Source organism: Lathyrus oleraceus, chromosome 3 (assembly GCF_024323335.1).
Source record: "Lathyrus oleraceus cultivar Zhongwan6 chromosome 3, CAAS_Psat_ZW6_1.0, whole genome shotgun sequence".
Taxonomy (NCBI): Eukaryota; Viridiplantae; Streptophyta; class Magnoliopsida; order Fabales; family Fabaceae; genus Lathyrus; species Lathyrus oleraceus.
In genome coordinates, this window is record NC_066581.1 from 19363204 (window position 1) to 19371952 (window position 8749).

General features: G+C 34.3%; 2 protein-coding genes across 2 annotated transcripts; one reads left to right on the forward strand and one right to left on the reverse strand.

The window, feature by feature from the left end:
- Nucleotides 1-3247: 3247 nt before the first annotated feature.
- On the forward strand, nt 3248-5020 carry LOC127132178 (GDSL esterase/lipase At5g18430). The gene is made up of 5 exons (XM_051061070.1): nt 3248-3570; nt 3735-3862; nt 3957-4199; nt 4281-4533; nt 4611-5020. The coding sequence occupies exons 1-5, from the start codon at nt 3255-3257 to the stop codon at nt 4841-4843; spliced, it is 1173 nt and encodes a 390-aa protein (XP_050917027.1). The 5' UTR covers nt 3248-3254; the 3' UTR covers nt 4844-5020.
- A 2648-nt stretch (nt 5021-7668) lies between these two features.
- On the reverse strand, nt 7669-8546 carry LOC127129433 (uncharacterized mitochondrial protein AtMg00810-like). The gene is made up of 2 exons (XM_051058618.1): nt 8107-8546; nt 7669-7849 (listed from the first exon to the last, which is right to left on the reverse strand). Exons 1-2 carry the CDS (start codon nt 8544-8546, stop codon nt 7669-7671), a joined length of 621 nt encoding a protein of 206 aa, XP_050914575.1.
- Nucleotides 8547-8749: the final 203 nt, after the last annotated feature.

Below are 8749 nucleotides of genomic sequence, written 5' to 3' on the forward strand. Positions count from 1 at the left end.
CTTGAGAAGTGAAGAGATTTATTTAACCAATATAAGCCATTTTTCTCTCCTTTGAAAACCAAGATTAATTTTCTGGGAAATGCAAAAGTTGTTTTTATACATTTTTATCAAAATTAAAATTTTCCCACATATTTGTTTTTTCTCAAGTATCTTTTCCCTCTCTATGCTGACATGTTTTTATTCACTTTTTGTTGAAGACAAAAAGGGGAGAAAATCATTGGAGTATTTAAGAGGATAAAAGTATTTTTGAAATGCTTTTATTTACGTAAACCCTCATGAGAGCTCATTTTATGCTTAAATTTGAGCATTATTTTCTTAGGCTATCAAGATAAGTTTAATTAACTTGGATAGGACTTAGGGGGAGTTTACAAAACTCAACATTTGAACTAGTAGACTCAAGAGGGAGCTTACAAACCTCGGACTCTAATGTTGTCAAGTTAGTTAAACTGACCAACCGTTATTCTTAAATACCTTTGTTTGTCATTATAAAAAAAAGGATATTGTTGGAACAAAAAATTTCACATCTCTTGGGTTTTAATGATAACAAAGTACTTAAAGAACAATTGGGTATACTGACATAAGTTCAAGTGTGCAAAATCATTAGCTTAAATTCAACTCAGAATTGACCTTGATGAAAGCATATGTAGAGAAGTTGAATGTCTCAAATTTTGATGGATCAAAATCCGATGACTTTAAAAGTGGTGTTTTAGTTACTGAAGGATCTGAATGTGGTGTTTCAGCTTCTGAAGGTTTGGACTCTGATCATGATATTCATGCCTCTGGTGACAACTCAGACTCTGAAGACCCCAGCTTAAGGTTCTCAGCTTCTTGTCCGTACTCTGTCTCCATAACAGACTTATCTTATCAACATCATACTTATGGAAAAAGTTAACTAGATTATCTTAATGCAAGGATCAAGGAAAGTTGATGTGACTTTTCTAGTCTTCCCCATCGTATGGTTTATACCCAGTATAAAAAAGAGGCAGTGGACTATGCTATTACACATTGGTTGAAGATCTTAATAGGATTCATCTTCCAACGTCTCTCTCTTGGAGCTGCTGCATTTCAAAGATCACATGTGCAAACAACTTTCTAACGACTCTTTTTCTGCCTCTATAAAAGGGAGTTAAAGATTTGAAGGAAGGTTAACAACTATCAAACAATCTAACACAACACATTAAGTACAAACTTCGAGCTAAAGTTTTATTTGTTTATTGCACAAGCTCTTAAGATTTCTTACCTTTGTATATCTAATAAATCTTAAGTGTTAAGAATCATTTTGGTTGTTGTAACACTTCTATACTTCTGATTGTTCATCAAAGTATAGTTGTAATCTTTTCTACTAAACTATTTGTTTAAAGTAGAGGAAGTCTCTTGCTAGTTTGCTTGAGCAGTGGAAGTCTCTTGCTAGTTTGCTTGAGCAGTGGAAGTCTCTTGCTAGTTTGATTGAGTTGTGGAAGCCTCTTGCCTATGTGCTTGAGCATAAGTCTCTTGCTGGATTGCTTGAACAAACGTCTCTGTCTAGTGTGATTGAGTAGTTGAACTCTCTTGATAGTTTGCTCGAGCAAAGTGTAATCAGTTTAATTATAGTGAAAATCTCTTGTTGCACAATGGGAGTGGATTAATCCCAGTTTATGAGAGGAGCCATGATAAACTTTGTGTGTTGATTTACTACTTGCTTCTGAATATTATTTTTCCGCTGCTATTAACATTCTGATATCAGACTCTAAACTTGTTAAGATTCTGAAGTTGTTTTTCAGAAGTAGAAAAAGAATTAACATACACAATTTAACCCCTTTCTTATGTATTTTTGTCACCTTCAACAAGATGATAGAATTTTGTTTTCACGTGTTTGATTTGATTCATGGCTTGAGTCATGTGATTTGAGTTAAGAAAAAGCTTGTGTTGAGTCACGTTTCCTGAATTGAATCATAAAACAAGACAATCTGTCATGATTCGAGTCAAGCAAAATTGTGACTCGAGTCAACGTACCTCATGATTCGAGTCATACGAGGACTTGAAATGAATCACAATTTGAGCCCCCAAAACCAAATTCAGAATTTTGCTTATGATTCAAGTCAAGAATGCATGTGACCTAAGTCACGTTTTCCGAATTAAAATCCCAAGAAACATGAAACCTTGTGATTCAAGTCAGACAAAAAATTAACTTGAATCACATTTTTTATTCAAGTTATTGACTTTCTGACTCAAATCATTTTTAGTTGACTTTTGGTCAAAGGCCTGATTTATGCCTGCAAAAGATATTTTAATAAAAAATGACCAATTCTATAAAGTAAGAGATGTGTAATGATCTAATAGCGAAAGACTCTATTAATACAAAAGATAATTAAATAGACATGTAGCAAAACTCTAACACTAAAGAGATACTCTGGGAGAACAATTCCACCCATCGTATCCTGATAGTCTCCTCTCGAGTCTGACTTATCTCGAGTCTGACTTAGATCAACTCCTAAATGTGTAACTATTTTAGACTATGTTTTAAAAAATTTAAAAAGTCCAACATAGTTTTTAACCATCATTAAGATTATGCCATCTAGTAAATACATTTTACAAAAGCAAAACTATAATAAATTGCATATCTAATATACAATGTCCATTTAAAAGTGTATAAGATGAATTACATAAAAAATTGTCATTTTAAATCCTGATCAAACAATACCTTTTATTTGTTTTGCCACAATTAAATCATAACTAGACTACAAAAGATTCAAAAGACTTAAAATGGACATGATAATATCCTATAAATAACCTCGTAAATGTGGCTTAAGTTGGGAAAATGTGCTCTACAAGCACTAAGAAAGTGGTTTCCCAAGTTCTTATCCATAATCTTAACTCACTAGTTCCAACAATGAAAAAAAATTAAAAGTGACAGACAATATGGCAACTGAAAAACTGCCAATAAGTTGTATAAAGCGATTTTCACCGTAATCTTTAACTAGAAAACTCAATAATTCATGACAAGACTATAGTTTTATTGGTTGTATTAAAAGCATGCGTCAACCATAGGAAACATGCCCTATTTTTTTCTATACTTTTGGGCGGCGAAATTATTTCCTATTGCATTTTCATTCACCCAATTCTCACATGTAATGTACTTTCATAACTAGAAAACTATAATCTCAACCAATCAATTTCAATTAAATTCCACCTAAAAGTTCATTTGATTCTGCCTAAATCTCACTCTTTTATTGATTTGAAAGAAAAAAAATGTAACTATAAAAAGGGTTGAATTGATGTGTCCATTACAACATTCAAAAAGTTCATTATTTTCATCTTCTAATAACGCAATGAAAATGGAAAAAATTTCAAGTTTTGTTTCTTTGATGATATCTTTTGGTCTAGTTTTAGTAATTGGAGTCATTGTTCCAATTGGAGCTGAGGCCAAGCCTAGGGCTTTCTTTGTGTTTGGTGATTCACTTGTTGATAGTGGCAATAACAATTATTTGGTCACTACTGCAAGAGCCGATTCTCCTCCTTATGGTATTGATTATCCGACCGGTAGACCAACTGGTCGATTTTCTAATGGTCTCAATATTCCCGATCTTATCAGTTAAGTATCGTATTCATTTTTAAGTGTAATTTTAAGAATTTAGTTACTTTCGATAAAATTAAGTATCTTTTTTGAATTTCATCAATCACGTATTCAAAATTTGCATGCAATTTTTACGTATTTCTCTCATCTTCGCTACTAACCTAGCTGGTTTGGTTATTAGGTCAAAAACTAGGTGCTGAGTCTGTGCTGCCATACTTGAGTCCGCGGCTAAGAGGCGAGAAGCTTTTAGCCGGAGCAAACTTTGCTTCGGCTGGTATTGGCATTCTTAACGATACCGGAGCTCAATTTGTAAGTTTGCGAGCTACTACAATGTATATAATCAGATCAAATGTAAAATATGGTTAATGGTAATGATGACTAATGACATAGTTTTAATTTGCAGCTAAACATAATCCGAATGTATAGACAATTAGATTACTTCGAAGAGTACCAACGGCGAGCCGCCTCTCTAATTGGACCAGCCCGGACTAGGACGTTAGTTAAAAAATCGTTGGTCCTCATCACCGTTGGTGGTAACGATTTTGTAAACAATTACTATTTGGTGCCTTATTCCGCAAGGTCTCGCCAATATTCGCTACAAGGTTATGTCAAATTCCTCATCATAGAGTATCGCAAACTTCTAGAGGTAAATTACCAAAACACTTAAACAAATTTATCAACAATCGGTCATTATAAGCGATAAACTATCCGTTATTTTTTTTTGCAGAGACTATATTATCTAGGAGCTCGTAGAGTTCTTGTGACGGGCACGGGACCATTAGGATGTGTTCCAGCCGAAATGGCGATGCACGGAACAGATGGAGGATGTTCTGCTGAACTTCAAAGAGCTGCAACATTGTACAATCCTCAATTAAACCACATGGTACAAGGTCTCAACAAGAAAATTGGCAAAGATGTTTTTATCGCTGCAAATACTGCACTAATGCATAGCGATTTCGTCAATGACCCCAAAGCATTTGGTAATCACTTCAATTCCTAGAAATTTTTGTATCCGAAGAGATGATATATGGTCTAACATGTGTACATTGTTGGACAGGATTTACTACATCAAGAGTTGCTTGTTGTGGACAAGGACCTTACAATGGGATTGGTTTGTGCACACCAATCTCAAATTTATGTCCGGACCGAGAGTTGTATGCATTTTGGGATCCATTTCATCCATCCGAAAAGGCGAACAAAATTATCGTGGAACGAATTATGTCGGGTACTAAAAAATACATGAATCCGATTAACCTTAGCACCATCATGGAAATGGATGCTACCACATGACACCTCTTGCAATGTGTTCTTGTAATATGGAATTTGAATTTGGTTTTAATTTGACCATCTCTATAAAATTGTGATTTTTTAAAGTTTAGTCTATACTAAAATTTTAGTTGAATTTTAGTATAGATCGTTGTAAGAATGATCATAGTTACTACAACTACATTGATGAGGATGATAAAAGGATTGTTGTTTTAAATATTTAGTCTCTATTAAAATTTATTTAAATTTTAGTCCTTGAATATTTGTTATTTACAAGAATGGTCCTTGTTCATTCTCCAAACATGAAATATTTCATTTAAACACAACAATACTAGAAAGTAGATAAAAGACACTAAACTATTGTGACTCATAATAAGCAGAACCATAGGTTAATAGAATCATATAGTTCAATTAGTGTGAATCTACAAGATGTCTTCATCCAAATCACAAACTCAACCAACCATTTTCCTTATCCTCACTCAAAGTGAAACAACATACATTCTAAACAACTAACACAATAAAAAAGCAAAACATAAAAGAAGGAAAAGATGACATGTAGGTTACATGGTTGCATATCCACCCTTGTAGCTGGCTAGGGGGTAACTTGGAGGGCTGGAAGATACCTTTGCAACTATGATTTTTGGATTTTGAGTTGGAGATTTGGATCAATTACTTAAAATAGCATAAATAATTGTCATATGACCCCACTATCGTATTTTTTTAACAATGATGGATATTTTTGGTTGCGATGAATATATGGATGATTGACTTTCTCACTTTTTTTTTTATAATTGTTCCTACTCAATTCCATCCTGCCAGATAATATGTTATAGAATTATCCTATCCAATCTTGGCCCTAACAGATGTCTTATGGAGAAATAGTACACAAAGTGACAAAGGTTTTAGATGAAGATATGTATGGCCAAAGAGATGTCAGAACAATGACGTTAGCAGACAAATATCATTCATCCAACATAAGATTCTAGGACCTAGTAAGTAGGTTTGGGTCTGTCTTAAAGAAAACACTTGATCTGATCAAAAGAGAGGAAAGAAAGACCGTCAGATAACAAAATGAATTATATCTCAGCACTTAAAAGTATTAACGGTCTAAATGGAGACTAAAGAATGAGGGTTAATAGAAACCCTATGAGAATCCCAATAGAATGGGGCTATAGACGTCAAATTAGGTACACAAAAATTCCCTTAACAACTTTATACCTCTCATCTCTAACTCATCTCTAACGACCACTAAGTTAGGCTTCATAGTGTGTGCATGTCCCTCCTCCTTTTTTTCTAAAACGACTCAGGGACGAGTCGGAGACCGATCTTCAAGACGTCCAACTTGATCATTGGTGTCTTTTGTGAGAAACATAAATAACTTTCTAAACATCTTATCAAAATACTCAAGGAATGACCAACCTAAATCGTCCACGATCCGTAGCAAGTGCGGTTGTAACAAAAAACCCACATCAAGAAGAGAGCATCCCCACTTTATCTTTCGGTTCGGAGAATCAGATCCGACAACAAAGAGATTTGAGATTTGAGACCCCCGCATCTCCTCTGAGAGAAACAAATATTTATTCCCCTTTGAGAGGTAGATCCACCTAGGGGAGGCAACACCATGGTTCACGACCAACTCTTGGAAGGCTAGTTAGTAGATAGAAAAACAAGCGTACTATTGAGGAATACTAGCGGAGTTCAACAGTCGCCGCCACTTCAAATTCTAAAGACTCCTTGACAAGACAGTCAAATGAGAATCCCATTTTCAAGACGCAAACACATTTCCTGAATAACCCTTCTCAGTTCTACATTGGCTAAGGCTAGAGAAACCACTTGTTATTTAGTTCCACTCTTTAAAATAGTTCTCGGTTAATAGATGCTCTTCGATGATTTTTTTATTTTCTTCATGAAGGAGATTGAGTTCTTCCTGCCACTTCACCTTTAACTCACCAAATCATACCCGGGCACACCGAAGTGCATCATTATTTAACCCCACCTTTGACCTCGTCTATTCTAACTAGGCGAGAAGTTGCTCTTGCCTCAGCGTCTAGGTAGCGTCTAGAGCAAGAAAGAAAAAGGCAAATCAAGTTCATAAATTTGGATAGATAGGGGAGACATTCCTCTAACATTGGTTGACGCCCCATGGGATCCAAATCGGCAATCCACGAAGAGCATTGCTTATCTATGTGTATATTAGAGAAGAAAAACTTTTGTGGAGGGTGATATGTATACATTGGATAGTTTTCTTATGCCAATTAGAGTTATTCATTATATGAAAAGAAAGACAATATGTTGGAAAAGGCGCGTAGCTCTTAAAATCTACATCAACAAAGCCTACAATAGGGTATATTGGATCTTTCGGAAAGGTATGTGATTGCAATTAGGGTTTGCAATAAATTTGTGGATTCGAAGATGATGTGCGTGTGATTTCGGTGAACTAAAGAATTATGGTCAATGATAATTGTCAATTTTACTTTAAATCAATATTGTTAGTGCACAAGAAGGAAGAATATGAAGGTGATGGAAGAGATAAATGTGTAACTGAACAGTAAAAATTTTTTTATTGAAGACTGAAATTCAATTATGGATTAGAGATTAAAAATAAAGCTTAACTTTGTTTATATACTAACATAACCAACTTAAAAGAAACTAGAATTCATACTAAATGCAACTTCAAATGAAATTATAACTAATGCCACCCGTTAAATCATATTCAGTTAATCAAAATTAACAACATCAATTCCATCCCTAAGCTGGATAAAGTGTCAAGTCTTTATTTCTTTGGTCAGAACATTTGTCAACTACTTATGAGTTATATAGTGCACAACTTCAATCACTCCATTTTGAACCTAGTTTCTTAGAAAATGGAACTTAGTATCAATATGCTTCCTTCTTTCATGCATCACTGAATTCTTGGCAAGACTTATAACTGATTTATTGTCAATCATTAACTTCACAGCTTGCTCACCTTGATCTTCAGATCCTACAGCAAGTTCAGAATCCACATATCTTGACAGGCAGACAAAGCATCTGCAATATACTCAGGTTCACCGATTGACAAAGCAACAACTGGTTACTTCTTGGAACACAAAGAAGTAGGACTTCCTAGATATTTGAAGAAATATTCAGAAGTACTTCTTCTGTCAACAATGTCTCAGCATCAATCAGAGTCTGAATAGCACAATAACTCTGAATCAACTTTAGAACTAGAAGGAAATAAAACTCCATACTTCAAAGTCCCCTTAATAAACCTTAGTATCCTAACAAAAACATGGTAATATGATCACTTTGGTTTGTTCATAAACCTACTCATCATTCCAACTACATAATAAGTATCTGGTCTGGTATTGCAGAGATATCCCAATGAGCCTACCAACTGTTTAAAAGTTATAGCATCTACTTCATCACCCTCAACATCAGAATCAAGCTTGTGATTTGTTTCAGTGGGTGTAATTGCAGACTTATAATTCATTAACTCAAATCTCTTCAGAAATTCAAGTTCATACTTCATCTGATGCAAGACTACCTTCTTAGAATACATAATCTCCATCCTTAAAAAATATGTCATATTTCTTAGATTAGTCATCTCAAACTCATTCATCAACATCTTCTTGAACTTAACCATCTCATTTGAACAACTTTCTGTTAGCAATATATTATCAACATAGAAGTACACCAAAATCATATTGTTATTAGATGTATGCTGAACATAAACGCCATACTCCATCTCACATTTCCTGAATCCTTGAAGTTTGAAAAATGAATCGGTTTTCAGATTCTAGGCTCTAGGAGCTTGTTTTAGTCCATACAAGGGTTTATGCAACTTGTACATCATCTCTTCCTGATTATTTTTCATAAATCCAGAAGGTTGTGATACATAAACTTCCTCTTGTAAAGGACAAATTCAGAAATGTAGATTTCACATCTAAA